This window comes from Pristis pectinata, chromosome 7 (assembly GCF_009764475.1).
Source record: "Pristis pectinata isolate sPriPec2 chromosome 7, sPriPec2.1.pri, whole genome shotgun sequence".
Lineage (NCBI taxonomy): Eukaryota > Metazoa > Chordata > Chondrichthyes > Rhinopristiformes > Pristidae > Pristis > Pristis pectinata.
The window spans coordinates 770096-795836 of NC_067411.1; the positions used below are offsets into that span (position 1 = coordinate 770096).

Below are 25741 nucleotides of genomic sequence, written 5' to 3' on the forward strand. Positions count from 1 at the left end.
AATCTTTGGAATCTCTACCCCAGAGAGTTGTGGAGGCCTGCTCACTAGAGAAGTATTTACATTGGATGTAGATAAATTTTTGAAAGATCAGGGATTGAGGCATATGGGGATCTGGCACAGAGGAGGAGTTTAGGTCTGGGGTAGATCAGCCATGATCATACTAAATGGCAGGGTAGGCTTCAGGCGGCTGGTGGCCTCCTGCTCCTCCTCTTTTGTATTTGTGTATGAAATAGAAAGTTAGCATGTTGGTACAACACATAATTGGGAAGTCTGATGTAATGTTGTCGTCATTGTAAGGGAAATGTAGGATAAAGGCAGGGGAATTTGCATGATGCTGCTGAGATCGCATCAGGTCTACTGTCTACAGTTGTAGTCTCCATGTTTAAGGAGGATGTGCTTGCATTGTAGTTGGTACGAAGAAAGTTCACCGGGTTGACTCCTGAGATGAAAGGGTTGACAAATGAAACAAAGTTGAGCAGGTTGGCACTATATTCATTGGAATTTAGAAGAATGAGTGATCTTAGCTTTATGCTAAAGAACTGTGGATAGGGTGGTCATTGAACATATTCAAGGAGGAGATTAACAGACATTTGAATTGCAAGGAAGTCTCTGGGGATGGGGAGAGTGAGAGAGCTTGAGGGCCAATAGTGGATCAGCCATGATCTTGTTGAATGACTGAGCAAGCTCAAGATTGGCCCAGTCCTGCTCTACGTCTTTTCTTTTTATGTTATATGTTAGAATGAAAAGTGGTAGTGAAAGTTGTTTCCTTGGTACAGATACTATGAGGAAATCCATTCACAACCAATAATCTCACTGGCATTCTGCCAACGTGCTGAATTGCAAATTTGTCATAAAACATGTCACATCACCAGTAACTTGCATCTGCTTACCTCACAGCGACGTCCAAACACCACGAGGAGAATCGCTTTCATTCAAGTAAGTGACCGTTCCTCAGCATCATCACTGAAGAGACAGTAAAACATAATATTGCATTATTTACATCAACTAAGTGAAGGGGCAGGAGTGTAAATGTTTGAGTTCAGGTCCAGTTTAAAACTTTGCCTGATATATTCTGTGTATGATTCTGTATTTTGTGTGTGTGTAGTTTTAGTTTTATGGTAGCTTGGGTTGAGGCAAAAGTTTTGTATTTAAACAATGCTGCATGCTGCAGTAATGTCTTTATTTGCCTTTTTATTTCCTTACGAAGTTGTTCGTCATTCAGCCTATCGTGTCTATGCTAGCTCTAAACAATCTAATCAATCTCATTCTATGACTTGTAGCACTGTAACCTATTCTTTCCTGCACGCCCATTAACATCCTCTGGTTCTCCCAGCGGTCACCTAACATTAAGGGCAATTTATGCTAGCCAATTAATCTACCAACCAGCACACCTCTGGCATGTAGGAAAGACCCAAAGTACCCAGTGAAAACCCACGCACTCATAGGGAGAACTTGCAAACTCCACACAGACGGTAGCAGAGGTCAGAATTAAACCAAAGTTTGGAGCTAGGAGATGCTGTGTTACCTGCAGTGCACTGTGCTGTGATCAGGGGAAAAAAGTGACATCTTTGATGCAAAGACTACCACAATCAATTTAACTGCATTTTTTTCTGGAGGAAATGGGTGTATATAGACATATATCTGTGGAAATGTAATGCATCTGGCAAGTTATAAAACATCCTTTTTTTTACTGTGGCTATACTGAGTGATTGTAATGTAAAATCTGGTCACTGGACTCTTAATATTAGTTTTTGGAATCTGGGCAAGGCCAGTATTCATTGCCCATCTGTTAATCCACCACCTTAAATCACTGCAGTATTATTGAGGAGGAAAATTCAGAATTTATACCTAGCAACAATGAAGGACTGGCAATCTACTTCCAAGGTAGGATGATGTGTGACTTGGAGGGGAACCTGCAAATGGTGGTGTTCCTCTTGTCCTCCTTAATGGCAGAGGTCATAGATTTGGGAGGTACTGAGGGAGTGACCTGGGCGAATAGCTACAGTGAATTTTATGGATGGTACCCACTGCAGCCACTGTGCATTGGTGGTGGAGAGAAGGAATATTTAGGATGGTTGATGACACCCCTACCAAGTAAGCTGCATTGTCCTAGATGATGTTGAGCTGTTTGTGAGTTGGAGCTGCACTCATCCAGGCAGGTAGAATGATCTGTGGACTCCTGACTTGTGTCTTGGGGTGTCAGAGGTGAGTCACTTGTTGCATGATACTAGTGTCTGACCATGTCTGGTAGCCATAATATTTATGTGGCCAGTCCAGTTGAGTTTCTGGTCAATGGTAACCTCTCCCGCACCAGGATGTTTCTGATAATGGACTTGACAATAGTAATGTCATTGAATGACAAGGGTGGGGCTAAATGTTGTTTGGGTCTTGCTGCATGCGGGCACAATCTACTTTATTTGGTGACGAGTTACAAATGAAATTGACAGAGATTTTTGTACTGGGCTTAGGTGCCACAAGACTGAGAAATTATTGGAGAACATTCTCAGGGACAGGATTTGCTCACATTTGGAAAAGCATAGACTTAATAGTCAGAAAGAAAAAGGAAGCCGAAAGGAAGATTTAGGAAGCCAAAATCAGACAAGGCCCTTGAGGAATATGGAGATAGTAGGAAAGAGCTCATAGGAAGGCCATAAGGGCCATGAAATGTCCCTGCATGAAAGCAATAGCAAAGATTTGATTTAATAAAAAAGGACACAAATACTGAACTAATGAGACCCTTCACAAGTGTGAATGTGTAGGGATTACAGAAAAAGAAATTAGGAGGGCAAAGCAGGGCCACAAAATATCACTGGCAGACAAGATTAAGGAAAATTCCAAGGCATTTTATTATTAAATTTAATCTGGGAAAGAGTAGAACCTGTTAGTGACCAAAGGGGCAGTCTTTGCTTGGACCCAGAGGACATGTGAGATCTTAAATATTACGCATTTGTATTCAATCAGGAGAAAGAAATGTAGTTGCAGGTTTCTGGAAGGGAACGTATATTTTGAAGCATCATGTATTAAATGTCCTGGCGTGCATAAAGGTGGGTATATCCCCAGGGTCTAATGAGATGTATCCCAGGCTACCATATGAGTCATTGCTGAGGCCCTGACAAATTCTTAAATCTTCACTGGCCACAGGTGAGGTGCTAGATAACTGGTGGACAGTGAATGTGGTACCTTTATTAATGAAGGACAATAGGAATAGGCCAGGTAATTGCAGGCTAGTGAATCTAACATCAGTGATTGGGAAATTATTGGAAAAAATTCTGAGGTACACTATTAATCTGCACTTGGAAAGCCAGAGGTTGATCAGGGATGGTCATCTTGGCTTTGTTGTTAGGAATTTCTGTATGAATAGTTTGATTGTTTTGTTTTTGATGAAATTACAAAATACATGGATGAGGGCAGTGCAATAGACATAGTCTACGTGCATTTCAGAAAGGCCTTTGACAGTTCCACATGGAAAGCTGGTCCAAAAGGATAGAGCCCATTTAACCCAAAACAAGTTGGCAAATTGAATTGAAAGTTGTAGTTGTGGTAGTAGGAGATAGAAGGAGATAGAAGGTGATAGTGAGGGTTACTTTTGTGATTGGAAGTCAGTGGCCAGTGCTGTGGGATTGGTGCTAGGAACCTTGCTGTTTGTCATGTACATTAACAATTTGATGATGAATGTACAAGGTATGATTAGTAAGTTTGCAAATAACATTAGAATTTGTATTATTGATAGTGTGACCAATATTCTAAAGTTACAGAACAATCTTGATCAGCTGGTATGTTGTACAGAGCAATGGTAAATCGAATTTAATCCTGAGGTGCTACATTTTGGGAAACCACGTGAAGGTAGGATGTATACCATGAACGCTTGGGCCCTAGGGAGTATTGAGGAACAGAGGGACCTTGATGTACAAGCCCATAGACCCCTTAAGGTGGAAGTACGGGTAGATAAGATGGTGAAGAAGGTATGCATGCTGTTGGCCTTCAGTAGCTAGGGCATGGAAAAATACATGGAATTCATGGTACAGCATTAAAAACATTGGTTAGGTCATGGCTGGTGTTTTGTTTGCAGTTTTCGTCACCACACTTTTGGAAGGAGGTGATTGCACTGGAGAGGGTGTAGAAGAGATTCATCAGGATATTGCCTTGGGTGGAATATTTGTTTTGAGGAGAGTCTGGATAGGCTGGGTTTGTTTTTCCTTGCAGTGCAGGAGTTTGAGGGGGACCTGGTAGAAGTAACTTTTCGCCATCATGGTGACATCTGAAGCCACAGGGCATTGGTTTAAGGTGAGGAGTAAGAGGATATGAGGATTTTTTTTTCCCCCAGAAGGTGGTGGCAATCTGCAGTGCACTGCCTGATAAGGTGGTGGAGGTAATTACTCTCACATTTGAAGAGTAACTGTCGGAGGAATTGAATTATCAAGGCGTAGAAGGCCACAGACTGGATGCTTGTAAATGGGATTAGTAAAGATTGGTACGATGGTCAGCAAGGACATGGTGGGTCAAAGGGCCCAATTCTGTGCTGCATGTGACTGTGCCTCTATTTGAGAGTTGATCCACTTGCCACAGGATCTTCAGGTCAGTCAGTATCTTTGGAGAGAGTAACTGTTAATGTTTCAGAACAGTGATCTTTGTTTATCATTTACTATATATGTGCCTCACTCAATTAACTTCATATCAATGGTGACTTTTGCTGGTAGAGGAGGAAGCAATGATAATACTCTTTGTTGTGGGAGAAGGGATCACTATTTAGAACCAACCCAGAAGATTGTGAATGTTTAGAGTTCTCTATCTTAGAGTGCCATGCATGTTCAAGGCTGAGATGTATCGGGTTTTTATCTTGGACTTTTACAGAGGGATCTGAGGATCAAGAAGGAAGTAGAACAGTTCACAGGATAAAACATGATTATTCTAAATTATAGGGCAGATAAAGAGTTGAATGAACTTCACTGCAACTCTTTCTTTCATTCTTTTGTTCTTATTGGTATTGATGGTAAGCTAGATAATATTTTTTTCTTCCAGAAGGTGGCAGTTCAAAAGCCAAGCGAGCAAAGTACTCCAGCCATAAACAAAGGGTGATAGTCATGCTGTACAACAGGGTGTGCGACATTGTCTCCAACATGGCAGAACTGCTGGAGATACAGCTCCTCACCGACACTACAATCCTTCAGGTAACTGTCAACTGAGCCACTATTGTGTGTATCATTTGGTACTGCTTGTTTACTGGTTTTTCTGTCCTTTTGCTGCTAAATTGCATTTAGAACAAATGTTGTCTTCCCCCCCCCACACCCCCCCCCCAAGAATTCTTTAATATAATGTAGCTTTTGTTTCTCTCGTTAGATGGTAAGAGTTAATGGAAGTTTTGAGCTGGATCTGTGTAACTTAATGAGTAGTCTTGTAATACAAAATTTTGGGTGTTCATGAGGTTAAGGCATCATACTCACGGCAGATAATACTGAGCTCTACAAACCAGGTCTTCGATTCTTGGTAGCTGATCTGAACAGGGGTGGCCAAAAAGGTGCTGTGGCCTCTCTGTCCCTGAACTAGCAAAGGGAGAAATCAAACAAGATTCCTGATCATCATTACCATTCATTGATGCTTATTGGAAGGGGTAGACGTGTAAAAAGGGCAAGATTGGCCTCCAACTTTTGCCATCTAGGCTGTTTCAAAGAGTCCCCAGCTGGCCACTGTCCCAAAGATCATGCCTTGAGTGAAATTAAGTCCACTCCTCTTAGTTCAAAATTTGCAGATGATATATTGGGGGCCTATTTAATATAGGAACAATCGCATTTAATGCAGGAAGATTGATGTATGCAAAATGGGCAGTTGAAAGGTGGACTATATGGAATTACTGTGTGCCATAGAGTAGTCGTACAGCACAGAAGTGGGCCCTTTGGCACACCACAGCTATGCCAACCTTTTTGCTCATCATCAGTAATCCCATTTACCAACATTAGGACCGTAGCTTTATATGTCTTACCTATTTAAATTTCTCCAAATGCCTCTTAAAAGTAGTAATTGTATCTGATTCCGCCACCTCCTCTGGCAGTGCGTTCCAGATAACCACCACCGTCTGCATTTTTAAAAAAATTACCCCTCATGTTCCCTTTGAAACTCCTTCCTCTCAATTTAAACCTATGCCCCCTAACGTGGGAATAAGATTTTGATTATCTACCCTATCTACGCATCTATACCTCTATCACGTCATCCCTCAGCCTCCTTTACTCCAGAGAAAACAAGCCCAGCCTATCCAATCTCTCCCCATAACCAAGTCCTCAAGGGACTATAGAGTGCCTGGAGAGGGAGGAAAACTGTTGCTCTATAGTTCGAGAATCGTACAGCAGAGAAACAGGTCCTTCAGTCCATCATGTTCATGCTGACTGTCAAGTACCCATCTATAGTAATCCCATTTACTAGTGCCTGGTTCGAATCACCACTGTCTTTGTGATTCAAGTGCTCACCAGATGCTTCTCAAATGTTGTGAGGGTACCTGTCTTCTTCTCAAGCAGTGGGTTCCAGTTTGCAACCATCCTCAATTTAAAAAAAAATTCCTTATATTCCCACTAATCATCTTACTCCTCACCTATGCCCTCTGGTTTTAGGTACCTATTATGGGGAAAGTTTCTCATTATCTACCCTATCTACGTCCCTCATAATTTTGTATACCTCAGTGTTCTATCAGAGGCAACATCCTGGTAAATATAAATATGGGCAGGCACGGTAGTGTAGCAGTTAGAATAACGCTATTACACCGCCAGTGACCTGGGTTCAATTCCTGCTGCTGCCTGTAAGGAGTTTGTACGTTCTCCCCATAACTGCGTGGATTTCCTCTGGGTGCTCTGGTTTCCTCCCACATTCCAAAGACGTACAGATTATGAAGTTGTGGGCATGCTATGTTGGTGCTGGAAGCATGGCGACACTTGCGGGCAGCTACCAGAACACTCTATGCAAAGATGCATCCACTGTGTGTTTCGATGTACTTGCGACTAATAAAGATATCTTATTTTATCCTCTGCACCCTCTCTAGTGCAATCACAACCTGTAAAATAATCTTTTAATAAGAAGTCAGGAACGGGATCTGGTGAATAGCCTTGTTTGGCTGGTATTACAAAGTACTTATGCCATAGATACAAGCCATTCAACCCAACAGGTTCAGTCATTGTGTTCTACACAAATCTCCTCCCATCCCTTGTTATCTTAAATACCTACCTATTCTTATACTTTTCTCTATCATACTTAAAATATCTGTGATGTTAAGTTTGATAGTTTGGAGTAAGTTTCTACATTCTAACCATTCACTAGGTAAAGAAAATTCTCCTGAACTTCTATTTGGTTTTATTAATGAGTATAAAATGGGCCGAGATGTTGCCATAAAGGTGAAAGGTATGGACAGCATGTACAAGGAACCCTGGATGTCAAGGAATAATGAGGACTGGGTTTTAAAAAAGAACATATGGCAAGTCTTGAACTGAAAACAGGGAAAACCCTCAGACATCAAGAAAGTGTAGGAGGTACTGAGAAAAGAAATTAGGAGGGCAACGAGAGGGCATGAAATATCACTGGTGGACATGATTAAGGAAAATCCCAAAGCATTTTATACATATTAAAGGCAAGAGAACAATCAGGAAAAGAGTGGGGACCATTAGGGACTAAGATGGCAGTCTGTGTGTGGAGCCAGAGAATGTACGTAGATGAGGCTTTAAATGAATACTTCCCTGTATTCTCTAAGGGAAAGGGCATTGTTGTCGGAGAATTCAGGAGTGGGGGCCGGTGAAATTCTAGAACATGAAGGTATTAGATATCTTAGCTTAATCCTCAAGGACTGATGATATACCTCCCAAAGCAGCCTGGGATACAAGGGAGGCAACTGGGGCCCTAAGAGATTTGTGAGTTGCCAAGAGATTTATGAGTGAGTGGAGGACAGCAAATGTGTTACCTTTATTCAAGAAGGGCAGCAGTGAGTCAGTGGTAGGGAAGCTTTTGGAAAAAAAATCTGGGAGATCACATTTGTTTGCAGTTGCAAAAGCAGGAATTAATCGAAGATAATCGGTATGACTTTGTTAAGGAGAGATCCTGTATGATTTTTTTTCATGAAGTAACAAAATTATTGATGCGGTGCGGTTGATCTAGTCTGCGTGGACTTTAGTAAGGCCTTTGACAAAATCCCATTTGGGAGTTCAAAAGATTAAAGCCCAGGGGATCCAAAACAAGTTGTCAAATTGGATCCAAAGTTTACTTGAGCAAAGAATGATAGTGGAGGTTTGTATTTCTTATTGGAACTCTGTGACCAGTGGTGTTCCACAGGGATCAGTGCTGGGATCCTACTGTTTATTACATACATACATGATTTCGATATGAATTTAGGAGTTATGATTAGTGAGTTTACAGATACAAATTGGTAATGTTGTTGACAGTGAGAAGAGAGCTGTCTTAGACTGCAGGGCGATATTGATCAGCTCTGTGGCAAGGAGTTCCAAAGCCTTCCAACACTTAGAAGAAGTTCTTCGTCATCTCATGTTTGAATTAATGCCTGCTTATTCTGAGACAATTCCCTCTGGTTCTGGAAACTTTCAGCATTTATCCTATCTAATTCCCTAAAAATCTTCATTTCAATTAGATTGCCTCCCATTCTTGAAACTCAATGAGTAGAGTCCCAACGTTCCCCAGGAATTAGCCTGGTGAATCTTCTCACAAAAAGCAACAATGTAGTTGTCAGGTTGATAATTGACGATTAAAGATCTGTTATTGCATTGAAGACAGAGTCGGAATAGGTGGATCTTTTTCAGGCTGTAAGAATGTAATTAGTGGAGTGCCCCAGGGATCAGTTCTTGACCTTCAATTATTTACAATTTATATTCACGACCTGGAAGAGTGGGCAGAGTATAAGGTATCCAAGTTTGCCTGTGGCACAAATGGGTGGGTGGGTGGGTATTTGTGATGAGGATATTTGGACTCTGCAACAGTAAGGTTGAGTAAGTGGGCAAAAACTTGGCAAATGAAGTTTAATGTGGAAAGTGTGAGGTAATGTACTTGGGTGAGAAGAATCTAAAAGCAGAGTATTACCTAAATGGAGAAAGCTTACAGCTGAGTGAAGTATCTAGGTGTTCTTATGTATGAATTGCAAAAAGTTAGGCAGGGACAGCAAGTGGTTAGAAATACAAATGCAAGAGGGTTGGAATTTAGAAAGTGAGAAATACTGTTGCAATTACACAGGGTATTGGTGAGGACACACCTGGAGTACTGTGCACAGTTTTGCTCCCTTTATTTAATAGAGGATATACTGGCATTGGAGATGGTCCAAAAGAGATTCACTAGGCTAATTCTTTGGATGAGAGGGTTGGCTTATCATGAACAGCCATATATATAAAAAAAATCAGATCTATATTCTCTGGTGTTTATAAGAATGAGTGATGATCTTATTAAAACATACAAGATCTTGAGGCGACATGACACAGTTGATGTTGAGATGTTTCCACTAGTAGGAGAATTTTAAACAAGGGGATATAATGACTAGGAGGTAGTCATTTTAAACTCAGGTGCAGAGAACTCCTGACAGAGGGTGGTGGATCTCTGGAATTCTCCAGCCTAGTGTTGTAGAGGCTGGATCATTGAGGGCATTTAAAAAGGAAGTAGATATATGTTTGAAAGATCAGGAAATTGAGGGTTATGGGGAACTGGCACAGATGAGGCCAACATAGATCAGCCATGATCACATTGAATGGTGGGACAGATTTGAGGGTGCAAGTGGCCTACTCCTGTTCTTGTGTTCCCCTTCACAAAGCTATGTATATCACGATGATTTTCCGATTTATTTATTAATTGGCCTTCAAGTTCGGTGCTTTTTCCTCCTTTCACTTTTTTGGATAGAGGTGTACGTTGGCAGTTTTCCAGTCAGCTGACACTTCTCCAGAACTAAGAATTTTTGAAGGTTATAAATTAATGAATCCACGATCTCAGTAGTCACATTTTAGGGGCCTAGGACGCAAGGCACATATTGCCAGGGACTTGTCAACCTGTCGCCCCATTAGTTTTCTAAATACCAATTCTCTATAGATGATAATGGTATTTGATCCTCCCCAGCATTGCTTAGAATTAACGTGATGTTCATTTTATCTACTATTATAAAGACTGCAAAATATGGTACCCCTTTGTTTTATTTATGTTTAGTGTACCTCTGCTTCAATTTTCTATTTGTTGATCTATAGTGTGTGATATCTACTTGACATGAGGACTGACAAGAATAAAAATGTGGGTGTTTGTTCAGGGAAACAGGCAGCAGAAAATAATATGAAATGCCAATTATAGCTGGGATCAGCCAGTCACATTGCTGTTCGCTGGGTCCTTTATGATTATTGTCTTCCTGAAGTTATGTATTAACTGCATCCTTTTCTGTTGATCTTTAGGTTTCTTCTATGGGGATTACACCATTTTTTGTGGAAAACGTCAGTGAGTTGCAGTTGTGTGGTATCAAGCTGGTGACAGCTGTAAGTATAGTTACTGGAAATATTTCTTGGTCATTTGTGGGATGGGGACATCGCTAATGAGGCCAGCATTCATTTCCATCACTAATTGCCCTTGACAGCAGGGTTGCATTATGCTGCCCCAATCTACTGTAGTCCTTGTGGTAATGGTGCTATTGCAGTATTGTTGGGCGTTTAGTTCCAGCAATTTGATCATGAAGGAATGGCAATAAATTTGTAAGTCAGGAATGTGCATGACTCAGAGATGTATTTGAAGTTGGTGGTGCTCTGATGTTACTGTCGTTGGTAATAAGAGTTCACAGGTTTGGGAGGTGCACTTGAAGTAACCTAGTTGAGTAGCTGAAGCGCATTTTGAGGGTGATGGCGCACTTTGTAGTAGATTGTGCACTGTTACGGACTCAGTGAAAGTCCCTTTAAGATAGAGAGTGTGTGTGTATGTGTGTGTGGGGCGTGCTTACGTCAATAGAAGATAAAGGACGTAATGACGTTGTTGAAGAAGTCAGAAGAAGAAGAGAAGAGAGAGAGAAGGGAGAGAGACACCAGCCTGCTAGTTTTCTCAATCGATGGATGAGAAACTATAACTGTGTCTGCCACAGAAATCCATGTATGGAAATTGGAAGTAATCCGGTGGAGTTCACTTTGTTGCTGACCTGTAGAAGGAAACAGGTATTTGTGTGGACGACCACGAGTCGGATGCTTTTCGGGGTGAGGAAGTCACTACCGAGTAAACACTGAAGTGTCGTTTGGGTTCCATCGTGGAACATTTGGATTTCGTATGTACTCTCTCTATGTTTTTCTACATCTACATCTTATCTTCAGACAACGGTGGTTGTTGAAGAAGCCCTTGCTCATGTTTCACCTTATGGCTTGCGGAACTGAACTTTAAGAACCATTCCGGAACTGGGAGTTTTGGACTTTGTCACACACACACACGAAGAGTTTAGTTTTGGGGTTAACGTTCGAGGTTTAACATTTTTGAATTCTAACATACTAACATTTTTACTTTTATTTTACGTATTATCATAAGTAGTGATTAATAAAATAGTTTTTAACACTGAATCATGCTCAGTGTGTTTCTTTTGTTGCTGGTTTGTGACAGCACTTAGAATTGCTCTCCCTATTAGAGTAGCTAGGATGGCAGTTAGGACAGTGGCAGGCTCCTCCTGCAGAATGGGGGAGATCAGGGAGACTGCCAGTGGTGATTTCACCTGTAGGAAGTGTGCCCAGCTGCAGCTCCTGACTGACCGCATAAAGGAACTGGAGTTGGACATACTTAGGATCATCCAGGATGCTGAGAGCACCATTGACAGGTTTTAGTGAGGTGGTCACACCTAAAGTGCAGGCAGCAGATAGTTGGGTGACCACCAGGAATGGTAAAGTGTGCAAGCAAATAGTTCAGAATTCCCTTTGATCATACCTCTCAGCAACAAGTATACCCCTTTGAATACTGCTGGGGGTAATAACCTATCAGGCCGCAGCAGCCAGGTCAGTGGCACTGAGACCAGTTCTGAGGGTCAGCAGAGAAGGGTAAAGTCAAGCAGAGCAATAGTGATAGGAGATTCAGTAGTTAGGGGGACAGACAGTAGATCCTGTGGCCGCGAAAGATATACTAGGATGATAGATAGAACGTGGAACATAGAAAAACTGCAGCACAATTCAGGCCCTTTGGCCCACAAAGCTGTGCCGAACATGTCCCTACCCTAGAAATTACTAGGCTTACCCATAGCCCTCTATTTTACTCAGCTCCATGTACCTATCTAACAGTCTCTTGAAAGACCCTATCGTATGATGTGTTGCCTCCTGGGTACCAGGGTCAAGGCCGTCTCGGAGCGGATGCAGAACATTCTCAAGGGGTAGGCTGAGCAGCCAGTGGTCGTGTGCACTATTGGCACCAGCGACATAGGTAGAAAGGGGGAAGAGGTCCTGCATAGTGAGTATAGGGAATGAGGAAAGATGCTGAAAAGCAGGACCTCAAAGCTGGTAATTTCTGGATTACTCCCTGTGCCATGTGCTAGTCAGGGCAGGAATAGAAAGATAGATCAGATGAATGTGTGGCTGAAGAACTGGTGCAAGGGACAGGGTTTCAGGTTCTTGGATCATTGGAACCTCTTCTGGGGCAGGGGTGAGGTGACCTGAACAAGAGGGATTGGTTACCCCATACCAATGAGTACTTTGCATTGGTATTTACAAAGGAGAAGGACGTAGAGGATCGCGAGATCAGTGTGGAGCGTGCTAATATGCTGGGGCATTTTGAGATAAAGAAGGAGGTATTGTCCCACGATGTCCTAGGATACACTTGGTCGGTTCCTGGTGATTTGTCCACCTTCATATGCTTTAAGACCTCCAGCACCTCCCCTTTTGTAATGTGGATATGTTCCAAGACATCGCTGTTCATACCCCTTAATTCCTTAGCTTGCATGACCTTCTCTTCACTGTATCTAATGCTACTGTAAATGAATAAATCTGATGTAGCATGCAGTTTTGTTTAGTCTGAAATAAAGTCATCACTGAGTATTTATTTCTGAAATGCATATTTATATGCAATTGCTATTGGTTCTGACTTTCAGTGGTTTATTTGTAAAACATCAATCAGCTGAAGGATACTGTTTTCACAGGTGTTCTCTAGGTATGAGAAGCACAGACAGTTGATACTGGAAGAGATGTTTGCCTCACTTGCAAAACTCCCAACAAGTAAGAGGAGTTTACGAAATTTCAGGTAACAGAATTATTTCTTCTTGTAATTGCAATAAAGTTAAAATGACATGCTCCCTAGCTATCCTGTACCCTCTGAGTTACTGAATTATCAATTTAATCTTTAAACAAAACAGCTTTGTGATGTAGCTTAGTGCAAGACCCGATCTCATTTCTTACTGGAGCTCTGTAACCAGTAGATGCAAGAGTTCTAAATTTTAATCCAAGGCATTGAATTGTCTCCAACATCCAAACCAGATATTCAGAATTCAAAGTGGCTAAGAGCACATTTCATGTTGCAGTTGTTGAATTACAGCCATTTATGATAATTCTTTGTCTGTTTTGGTATTCTTTGTCACTGATTGTTCACATTTCACAAAACAGGTTAAACAGCAGTGATATGGATGGAGAACCACTCTTTATTCAGATGGTAACAGCCTTAGTCTTGCAGTTGATCCAATGTGTTGTACATCTCCCAGCTACCGAGAAGGACTCCAATGCTGTTGATGAGGAAGGGGAAAAGAAGGTAAGAAGTCCAAGAATATTGATCCTGGAGCAGCAATTTCCCCACCTTGATCACCTTCTGAAAGCTGGTAACTTTTAAACTGCTTTTGAAGTGTGCAACAGGTGCCAGCATCATGACAGTGAGGTGCTGATGGGTTATTTTCAGCTGCAGGGTAAGATCATTCAGTAAACAATGAAAACTCCAAAGGTATGTTATTCCATAACACCACTGAAGTTTATAAAATGACTAAACCAACTGATCATACTGGGACACCCTGCAAACTAATGCATTGCTTATTGAATGACTCTGCATCAAAACTATGTCAGACTACTGTTAGAAAATGCAGTGATAACAATGATATGTGATTCAGCCATTCCCTGTGGGAAGGTATTTCACATACTCTAGCAACTCTTAACCTTTGCTCCTCTCTCCTGGTGACAGTTTTAAACTGCTGGTATTCTCCCATCCATCACCAAAATTACTTCTTTCCTATTTATTTTTGAAACTCAATTCAGTTATAAACGCTTTAATTTAAATTTCCCTTAGATGACTTCAGAAGTAGGCTGAGTATCTCATGCCTGTCCTTGTAACTGAAGTCTGACATGGAAAGTGAATCAAATTGTATAATGAGACATTGAGTCACACAGCACAGACAAAGGCCTTTTGGCTCACTGTGTTCATGCTGACCTTCAAGAACCAATAGTCCCATTTTCCAGCACTTGTCCACAGCCTTAGTGATTCATGTGCTCATCCAGATGGTACTTAAAGATTGTAAGAGTACCTGCCTCCACCAGTCAGGCCACATGTTCCAGATTGCAATCACCCTCTTCCTTGGATTCCTGATGCACCTCCTACCTCTTGCCTTAACCTTTTAATTGTCTTGACAAGCATATATGTATTTAAAGAGGAAATTGGGAATTGAGGGCTATGGGGAACTGGCACAGAAGAGGAGATAAGGCCTAGGGCAGATCAGCCATGATCGTATTAAACAGCAGGCTGGTTTGAGGAGCCTGGTGGCCTTCTATTATTTTCTTAACATTCAAACAAATGTACACAGATACCAAAAGTATTCACTTTAACCAGCCATTTCAAAGACGATTTTTTTTTCTGCACACAATTTGTTTTAAATTGGTCATTAATGCTTTCCTCAATGCCCAAACTATGGATTTCTAGGAATATCTCTACAATTGAAACTGAGCCAAGCAACAAAATGATAAAAGTCTGATTGTGTGCTGACAAAGTATGCTTGAGTAGAGAAATAACTTCTTGCTCTGAGTCAGTAACTCTTAGCTCACCCTAAAGCTGAGATTCAAATACGTAATTGAAGTTTATACGATTATGAGAGGCATAGATAGGGTAGACACCCAGTATCTTTCTCCCAGGGTCGAAATGTCTAATACTAGAGGGCATGCATTTGTGAGAGGAGGTAAGTTCAAAGGAGACGTGTGGGGCAAGTTTTGTTTTTACACAGTGTTGGATGTCTGGAATGCACTGCCGGGGTGGTGGTGGAGGCAAATATGATAGAGGCATTTAACAGGCTTTTAGATAAGCACGTGAATGTGCAGAGAATGGAGAGAGATGGACATTGTCTAGGCAAAAGGGATTAGTTTAGTTAGGCATTTAATTACTAGCTTAATTAGTTTGGCACATGTCATGGGTTCTGTGTGGTACTGTTCTATAAGAAACGAAAGCTGGAATTTTGTCTCGGTCCTGAATAGACATCCCCTTATTTTGGGACCATGACCTTTGGTTCCACATCTCTGTCAAACTCCGTGAGAATATAATCCTTTCGTTAAAATATATTACAAGTGCACTGAGAGATAACGAGATTTGATAAACTTTATCTACCAAACATTTAGATAAACTTTGAATATCACTTCTGGGATTAGGTCTGAAGTGATAAAGAGTTGACAAGAATGAAATTGGAATTGGTTTATTATTGTCACTTGTACTGATGTGCTTTTGGGCTTTTGTATATTCTGCCCAATGGGAAAAGGGAGAAGAGAGTATGTCTGCGGTGGTTAGGATCTGTGATTATGCTGGCTGCTTTACTGAGGAGGCAAGAAGTATAGACAAGAGTCCATGGAGGGGAAGCTGGCTTCTGTGATGTGCTGAGCTGTGTCCACAACTCTGCAGTTTCTTGTAGTCATGGGCAGAACAGTTCTTCACTTGCTGTCTTTCACATTCAGAAGTTCTTTCTTTAATTCCTCTTATCTCATTTTTCAGATTGATCAAGATGTTCTAATTACCAACTCGTATGAAACAGCAATGAGAACAGCCCAGAACTTCCTCTCAGTCTTCCTCAAAAAGTGAGTGTATAGGAGCTAATTCCATGCCTGACAGTAAATCCTTGCTGCACATGTTACTTCTGCTTTTGGGACTTATGTCTTGGACACCAAGCAGTGTTTCCATATTTGGTGACCAAGTCTCTGAGATACCAGACATGAAAGTCATAAACTTATAAAGCACGGACACAGGGTCTTTGGCCCAAATCGTCCATACTGACCAAGATGTCTTTCCAAGCTAATTCCATTTGCCTGCATTTGGCCCATATCCCAGTCTTGGAGCTATATTTAGTAGACCTTCCAGCTGTTACCCTATCTTGACCCCTATCCCAGGATAGAGTATTTGTACTAAGTTGGACAAGTTGATGCATACCACAAGAGTGCTAAAGAATGTCATAGCTAGCCATTTCTGGTGGCAGAATAACTGGCGTTTTGAAAGGATTCATAGCATTAGGTTATTGTGTCACCCAAGTAACCCTCCATCATACAGATATATGCCACTCGACTAGAGGGGCCAGAATTGGCGCAATCTCTGCTGGTTGAGATCTCTCCTTCTAGTCCATCTCAATGAGGAACAAGCCCTACCCTGCTATGTATATGCACAGTCTGTGAAGAAGGATAAACAGTGTTCAGGAGATCAGTAATAAATTCCTTGTTGTTTCTTGTAGGTGTGGAAGTAAGCAAGGCGAAGAAGATTACAGACCGCTGTTTGAAAACTTTGTGCAGGATTTACTTTCCACAGTCAACAAACCAGAGTGGCCAGCAGCAGAATTGCTGCTGAGCCTCTTGGGAAGACTACTGGTAAGAAGCTGTTTTATAAATGCCAGTTTGAGGCTTCATTCAAAAACTAGTAGTAAGGGAACATGTTTCCAGCTGTAATTAAGAAACAAATGAAATTAATAAAATGTGCAACGGGATATGGGCATAAGTTAGAGGAACAAATATGCGGGGAGATTGCAAAAAGAATTGGTATTGGTTTATTATTGTCACTTGTACTGAGGTACAGTGAAAAGCTTGTCTTACAAACTGATCGTACAGGTCAATTCATTACACAGTGCAGTTACATTGAGTTAGTACAGAGTGCATTGATGTAATACAGGTAAAAACAATAACAGTACAGAGTAAAGTGTCATAGCTACAGAGAAAATGCAGTGCAATAAGATGCAAGGTCACAACAAGGCAGATCGTGAGGTCACAGTCCATCTCATTGTATAAGGGAACCATTCAGTAGTCGTATCACTGGGGTAGAAGCTGTCCTTAAGTCTGGTGGTACGTGCCCTCACGCTCCTGTATCTCCTACCCAATGGAAGAGGAGAGAAGAGAGAATGTCCCGGGTGGGTGGGGTCTTTGATTATGCTGGCTGCTACACCAAGACAACGAGAGGTAAAGACAGAGTCCAAGGAGGGGAGGCTGGTATCCGTGATGCGCTGGGCTGTGTCCACAACTCTGCAGCTTCTTGCGGTCTTGGGCAGAGCAGTTGCCGTACCAAGCCGTGATACATCCAGATAAGATGCCTTCTCTGGTGCATCGGTAAAAGTTGGTGAGAGTCAAAGGGGACAAACCAAATTTCTTTAGCCTCCTGAGAAAGTAGAGGTGCTGGTGAGCCTCCTTGGCCGTGGCATCTACGTGATTTGACCAGGACAGGCTGTTGGTGATGTTCACTCCCAGGAACTTGAAGCTCTCAACCCTCTCGACCTCAGCACCATTGATGTAGACAGGTGCATGCACACCGCCCCCTTTCCTGAAGTCAGTGACCAGCTCTTTTATTTTGTTGACATTGAGGGAAAGGTTGTTGTCATGACACCATTCCACTAAGCTCTCTATCTCCTTCCTGTGCTCCGACTCGTCGCTGTTTGAGATACGGCCTACAACGGTGGTATCACCTGCAAACTTGTAGATGGAGTTAGAGCAGAATCTGGCCACACAGTCATGAGTGTATAGGGAGTAGAGTAGAGGGCTGAGGACGCAGCCTTGTGGGGCACCAGTGTTGAGAATAATCGTGCCGGAGGTATTGCTGCCTATCCTCACTGATTGCATACTAGGTGATTTTATCTTTCCTAACATAGACTGGTACTGCCATAATGCTAAGGGCTTAGATGGAGTGGAACTTGTTAAGTGTGTTCAGGAAAGTTTCTCAGGCAATATATAGAAGACCCTACTAGGGAGAAGGCAGAGCTCAACCTACTCTTGGGAAATAGGGCAGGGCAAGTGACTAAGGTGTCAGTGGGGGAGCACTTTGGGATTAATGACAAGAGTTCTTTTAGTTTTAAATTACTTATAGAAAGGGACAGTCTGGTCCACAAGTTAAAGTCCTAAATTGGGGTAAGGTAAATCTTGATGGTATTAGACAGAAATGTGCAGAAGTTGATTGGACTAAGATGCTTGCAGACAAAGGGACCTCTGGCCTAAAAGTCACCTCACCTAAAAGTGAGATAATGCATGCAAAATCTGCATGTTCCTGTTAGAGTGAGGGACATGACTGGCAGGAATAGGGAACACTGGATGACAAGGGATATTGAGGCTCTGGTCAGGAAGAAGGATGAAGCATGGAGACCTGAGATTCTGCAGATGCTGGAATCTAGAACACCACACACAAAATGCTGGAGGAACTCAGCAGGTCAGGCAGCATCTATGGAGAGAAATAAACAGTCAATGTTTCAGGTCGAGACCCTTCATTGGTCCTGATGAAGGGTCTCGACTCGAAACGTTGACTGTTTATTTCTCTCCGTAGAAACTGCCTGCCGTGCTGAGTTCCTCCTGCCTTTTGTGTTTGTTGCTGCAGAAGGAAGCATAGGTCAGATATAGGCAGCTAGTATCAAGTGAATACCTGGAGCAGTAGAAGAAATGCAGGAGTATACTTAGGAAGGAAATCAGAAAGGCAAAAAGGAGGCATGACATAGCTTTGGCAGAGAAGATTAAGGAACATCCAAAGAGATACAAGTATACCAAGGGGAAAAGAGTAACTAGAGAGAGAATAGGGCCCCTCAAAGAATAAAGTGGACATCTCTGTGTGGCGCCGCAGGAGATGGGCGAGGTCCTCAATGAATATTTCTCCTCTGTTTTTACCATGGAGAAAGTCGTGAAGACTCTGGACTTTGAGATAGTTAATGGGGATGTCTTGGGGATAATCTGCATTACAGCAGAGGAGTTATTGTAAGCTTTAAAATGTATGACGATAGATAAATCTCCAGGGTCTGATCAGGTACATCCAAGAACACTTTGGGAAGCTAGAGAAGAAATTGTGGGAGCCCTGGCTGCAATATATGCACCATCGTTAGAGACAGGTGAAGTGCTGGAAGACTGGAGGGTGGCTAATTTTGTGCCTTTGTTTAAGAAGGGCTGCAAAGAAAAACCTGGGAACTATAGATCAGTAAGCCTAACACCTGTGGTAGGCAAGTTACTAAAGGGGATTCTGAGGGATAAGGTATTCTCTCTATTCCCAAGGCATTCTAGACTTGCATTGAGCGAGAGGATAACTAGGGAGAGGATAGGAGCACTCAAGGATAAAGGAGGGAATATGTGCTTCGAGGATGCGAGAGGTCCTAAATGAGCACTTTGCATCAGCATTTACCAAGATGAAGGATAGTGAGATCAGTGTGGACCGTGCTAATATGCTAGGGCATTTTGAGATACAGAAAGAGGTAGGTTTGGGTCTCTTAAAGAACATGAACCTGGAACAGAACTGTACAGCACAGGATAGGCCTTTAGGTGTTGTGCCAAACTAATTAAACCAATGATTTATAGTTAAAAGGGCCTGATGGGATATACCCTAGGTTATTGAGAGAGGCAAGAGATGAGATTGCTGGGGCCTTGACCAAGATCTTCGTGTCTCTCAAGACACAGGCAAGGTCCCAGAGGACTGGCGAGTAGCTAATGTTGTTCCATTATTCAAGAAGGGAAATGTGAATAATCCTGGAAACTATAGACCAATGTGTCTCACATAAGTGGTAAGAAAGTTACTGGAGAGGATTCTTAGGAATAGGATTTATGAGCATTTGGAAAACTGACCTAATTAGGGACAGTCAGCGTGGCTTTGTACGGGGCAAGTTGTGTCTTACTAACTTGATTGAGTTTCTCAAGGAGGTGACGAAGATTGAAGGTAGAGCTGTAGATGTTGTCTACATGGATTTTAGTAAGGCATTTGACAAGGTCCCTCATGAGAAGCTCATCCAGAAGATTAAGATGTATGGGATCCACGGTGAATTGGCCATTTGGATTCAGAATTGGCTGGTTGGAATCAGAATTAGTTTGACCGTAGAAGACATAGGGTAGTGGTCAACGGGACTTATTCTGGCTGGAGGTCTGTGACGAGTGGTGTATTGCTATTGGTTTATTATTGTCACTTGTACCGAGGTACAGTGAAAAGCTTGTCTTACAAACCGATCGTACAGGTCAATACATTACACAGTGCAGTTACATTGAGTTAGTACAAAGTGCGTTGATGTAGTACAGGTAAAAACAGTAACAGTACAGAGTAAAGTGTCACAGCTACAGAGAAAGTGCAGTGCAATAAGGTGCAAGGTCACAACAAGTGACGTGAGATCATAGTCGATCTCATTGTATAAGGGAACCGTTCAATAGTCTTATCACAGTGGGGTAGAAGCTGTCCTTAAGTGTGGTGGTACGTGCCCTCAGGCTCCTGTATCTTCTACCCGATGGAAGAGGAGAGAAGAGAGAATGTCCCGGGTGGGTGGGGTCTTTGATTATGCTGGCTGCTACACCAAGACAACAAGAGGTAAAGTCCAAGGAGGGGAGGCTGGTGTCCGTGATGCGCTGGGCTGTGTCCACAACTCTCTACAGCTTCTTGCGGTCCTGGGCAGAGCAGTTGCCATACCAAGCCGTGATACATCTAGATAGGATGCTTTCTATGGTGCATTGGTAAAAGTTGGTGAGAGTCAAAGGGGACAAACCAAATTTCTTTAGCATCCTGAGGAAGTAGAGGCACTGGTGAGCTTTCTTGGCTGTGGCATCTACGTGATTTGACCAGGACAGGCTGTTGGTGATGTTCACTCCCAGGAACTTGAAGCTCTCAACCCTCTCGACCTCAGCACCATTGATGTAGACAGGTGCATGTACACCGCCCCCTTTCCTGAAGTCAATGACCAGCTCTTTTGCTTTGTTGACATTGAGGGAAAGGTTGTTGTCGTGACACCATTCCACTAAGCTCTCCATCTCCTTCCTGTACTCCGACTCATCACTGTCTGAGATACAGTCCACAACAGTGGTATCATCTGCAAACTTGTAGATGGAGTTAGAGCAGAATCTGGCCACACAGTCGTGAATGTACAGCAAGTAGAGTAGAGGACTGAGGACGCAGCCTTGTTTGGCAATAGTCTTGTTAAACAATAGTCTAACATATGTGCCTTTACTGTCCAGATGCTCCAGAGCTGAGTGTAGGGCCAGGGAGATGGCATCCGCTGTAGACCTGTTTCGCCAATAGGTGAATTGCAATGGGTCCAGGTTGTCTGGTAGGCTGGAGTTGATGCGAGCCGTGACCAACCTCTCAAAGCACTTCATGATGGTGGATGTCAGAGCCACTGGTCGGTAGTCATTGAGACATGTTACCTTGCTTTTCTTTGGCACCGGGATGATAGTGGTCTTCTTAAAACAGGAGGGAACCTGAGATTGAGGTTGAATATGTCTGCAAATACTTCTGCCAGCTGATCAGCACAAGATCTGAGCACGCGGCCCGGGACACCATCTGGGCCAGGTGCTTTCCTCGTGTTCACTCTCCGGAAAACTAATCTTACGTCCTCCACTGTGATCACAGGTTCAGCTGCGTTGGTGGCTGTCAGAGTGGATGGTGACAATCCACCCTGTTCCACAGGGATCCATACTGGGACCTCTGCTGTTTGTGATATACATAAATGACCTTGATGAAAATGTAGATGGGTGAGTTAGTAAGTTTGCAGATGATATGAAGATCGGTGGTATTGCGGATAGGATGGAAGACTGCTAAAGGATACAGCGGGATATAGATCAGTTGCAGATATGGGCGGAGAAATGGCTGATGGAGTTTAACCCAGCCAAATGTGTAGGGTTGCACTTTGGGAGATCAGATGTAAAGGGACAGTACATTGTTAATGGCAAGTCCCTTAGCAGTGTTGATGTGCAGAGGGATCTTGGAGTCCAAGATCATAGCTCCCTGAAAGTGGCTACGCAGGTTGATAGGGTGGTAAGGAAGGCGTATGGCTTTACTAGTTGAGGAATTGTATTCAAGAGTCAGGAAGTTATGTTGCTGTTTTATAACTCTGGAGAGTTACAAGGTAGCCAGGAGGGGGCTTAAGAATGGACTAGGAGAGCTAGAAGGGGGCGTGAGAAGGCCTTGGCGAGTAGAATTAAGGAAAACCCCAAGGCGTTCTACACGTATGTGAAGAATAGGGGGATGACTAGAGTGAGGGTAGGACCAGTCAGGGATAAGAGAAAACATGTGACTGGAATCGGAAGAGGTAGGGGAGGTCCTTAATGAATACCTTGCTTCAGTATTCACCAGTAAGAGAGACCTTGACGTTTGTGAAGATGGTGTACAATGGGCTGATACACTAGGGCATGTTGACGTGAGGAAAGAGGATGTGCTGGAACTTCTGAAGAACATTTGGATAGGTACGTCACTGGGGCCGGATGGGATACATCCAAGATTATTACAGGAAGTGAGGGAAGAGATTGGTTTGGTTTATTATTGTCATTTGTACTGAGGTACAGTGAAAAATTCGTCTTGCATGCTGTTTGTACAGATCAATTCATTACACAGTGCAGATTGCTGCGCCTTTGGTGATGATCTTTGCATCATCGCTGGCCACAGGAGTAGTGCCAGATGATTGGAGGGTGGCAAATGTTGTTCCTTTAAGAAAGGGAGTAGGTATAACCCTGGGAATTACAAACCAGTGAGTCTTACTTCAGTGGCGGGCAAATTACTGGAGAAGATTCTTAGTGACAGGATTTATGGGCATTTGGAGAAGGGCAGGCTGATTAGGGACTGTCAGCATGGCTTTGTGAGGGGCAGGTTGTGCCTCATGAGCCCAATTGAATTCTTTGAAGATGTGACAAAGCACATTGATGAAGATAGAGCAGTGGATGTGGTGTACATGGATTTCAGTAAGGTGTTTGATAAGGTTCCTCATGGAAGGCTTATTCAGAAAGGGTCAGGAGGCATGGGTTCCAGTGAAACTGGTTGCCTCATCTTCCCTTCAGAATGCTGCTGCTGCTTCTCAGGATGAAATGATCCTGCATCTTCTGAATTACTCCCAGAAATTCCTGTCATTGCTGGTCTACTGTCATCCCTTCCTGGGTCCCCTTCCAATCAACTTTGGCCAGCTCCTTTCTCATGTATCTCTCTGTACTTCAATGCTATTAAGGGACCTACCATTAACTATATACTTCCTCCTTTCATTTGAACTCCCAAAGTGCAACACCTCACACTTGCCTGGATTAAACTCCCATCTGCCACTTCTCTGCCCATATCTGTAACTGATCTATATCATAGAACATTACAGCACAGTACAGGCCCTTTGGCCCAAAACCTTCCCTACCTCTTCCGATTCTCGGCATATGTTTGCTCTTTTATCCCTGATTGGTCCTACTCTCACTCTAGTCATCCTCCTTTTCTTCACATGTGTAGAACGCTTTGGGGTTTTTCTTAATCCCATTCACCAAGGACTTCTCATGCCTCCTTCTTGCTCTGCTAAGTCCATTCTTAAGCTCCCTCCTGGCTACCTTTTAACTCTCCAGAGCCATATCTAATCTATGCTTTCTAAGCCTTAGGTAAGCTTCTTTCTTCCTCTTGACAAGGCATTCTATGTCTCTTATCAACCACAGTTCCTTCACTGTACCATCCTTACCCTGTCTCAGTGGGACAAACCTATCCAGAACGCTATGCAAGTACTCCCTTAACAACCTCCACATTTCCTCTGTGCCCTTCCCCAAGAACATTTGTTCCCAATTTACACTCCCAAGTTCTTGCCTAATAGCATCATAATTTCCCCCTCCCCCAATTAAATACTTTCCCCCTCCCCCAATTAAATACTTTCCCATACCATCTGCTCCTATCCCTCTCCAAGGCTATGGTAAAGGTCAAGGAGTTATGGTCACTGTCTCCCAAATGTTCTCCCACCGAGAGATCTGAAACCTGATCAGGCTCATTGCCTAGTACCAGGTCCAGAATGGCCTCTCCTCTAGTCAGCCTGTCCACATACTGTGTCAGGAATCCTTCCTGGACACACATAACAAACTCTGTCCCATCTATCCCCTTGGACTAAGGAGGTGCCAATCAATATTAGGGAAGTTGAAATTGCCAATGACAACAGCCCTGTTATTTTTGCACCTCTCCAAAATCTGCCTCCCGATCTGCTCCTCAATGTCTCTGCTGCTGTTTGGGGGGGGGGGGGGGGGGGGGGGGCGGGGGTAGGTTTGTAGAATACTCCCAATAAAGTGATCACTCCCTTCCTGTTTCTGACTACCACCCACACTGACTCAGTAGACGATCCCTCCAGGACGTCCTCCCTTTCTACAGCTGTGATACTGTCCCTGATCAGCAAAGCCACTCCCCCATCTCTTACCTTCATCCCTGTCCCCTTTGAAACATCTGAACCCTGGAATATCCAGCAGCCATTCCTGCCCTTGCGACAGCCAAGTCTCTGTAATGGCCACCACATCATAGTTCCTTGTACCTATCCATGCTCTTTAAGTTCATCACCCTTGTTCCTGATACTTCTCACATTAAACACACTTCAGCCCATCCAACTGACTGCAATTTTGCCCTTTCAAATGTCTATCCTTCCTTGCAGTCTTTTTACATTCTGTATCTACTTGTACACTAAATGCACCATCACTCTGATTTGCATCCTCCTGCCAAACGAGTTTAAACCCTCCCCAACATTTTTAGCAAACTTGCCTGCAAGAATATTGGTCCTCCTCCAGTTCAGGTGTAACCCATCCCTTTTGTACAGGTCATACCTTCTCCAGAAGAGATCCTAATGATTAGCAAGTCTGAAAACCCTGCCCCAACTCTTCAGCCACGCATTCATCTGCCAAATTAACCAATTCTTGTCCTCACTGGCACAGGCAGCAATCCAGAGATTACTACCCTTGAGGTCCTGCTTCCTACCGATCTCCCTATATTCCCTCTTCAGGACCTCTGCTTTTCCTACCTATGCCATTGGTACCAATGTGTACCACGACCTCTGGCTGTTCGTCCTCCCCCTTCAGAATGCTGTGGACCCGATACAAGGTACCCCTGACCCTGGCACCGGGAGGCAACATACCATCTCTTTCATGTCCACAGAATCTCCCTAGTGCCCCCTCACTGTGGAATTCCTTATCACTACCACTCTCCTCTTCTCCCCCCTTCCCTTCTGCACCACACAACCAGACTCAGTGCCAGAGACCTGGTCACTGTGGCTTTCCCCTGGTAGGTTGTCTCCCACAGCAGTATCCAAAGCGGTATACCTGTTATTCAGGGGAACAACCATAGGTGTACGCTGCACTACCTGCCTATTCTCCGTCCTTCTCCTGACACAGCCACCCAGCTACCTGCCTCCTGCAGTTTAGGAGTGACTGCCTCCCTGTAGTTCTTATCTGTGTACTCCTCATTATTCCATAGGAGCCGAAGGTCATCCAGCTGTAGCTGGATGCACCTCATGCAGATGTAGTTATCAGGGATACTGGAGGTCTCCCAAAACTCCCACATCTCACAAGATGAACACACCACTGGCCCTGGAGCCATTCTAACTACTCTCGCCTGGCACTAAAGGAAACACCAAAGCAAGAAAAAGGACACTTACTAG

General features: G+C 43.2%; 1 protein-coding gene across 1 annotated transcript in view; it reads left to right on the forward strand.

Moving 5' to 3' along the window:
- LOC127572471 (nipped-B-like protein) overlaps nt 1–25741 on the forward strand; it is a 469472-nt gene that overhangs the window by 281464 nt on the left and 162267 nt on the right. Inside the window, exons 12-18 of the mRNA XM_052019793.1 lie at nt 898–936; nt 5020–5168; nt 10401–10481; nt 13094–13194; nt 13554–13695; nt 15901–15983; nt 16628–16760. Coding sequence (XP_051875753.1) covers nt 898–936; nt 5020–5168; nt 10401–10481; nt 13094–13194; nt 13554–13695; nt 15901–15983; nt 16628–16760 — 728 coding nt within the window. The remainder of the gene's footprint in view (nt 1–897; nt 937–5019; nt 5169–10400; nt 10482–13093; nt 13195–13553; nt 13696–15900; nt 15984–16627; nt 16761–25741) is intronic.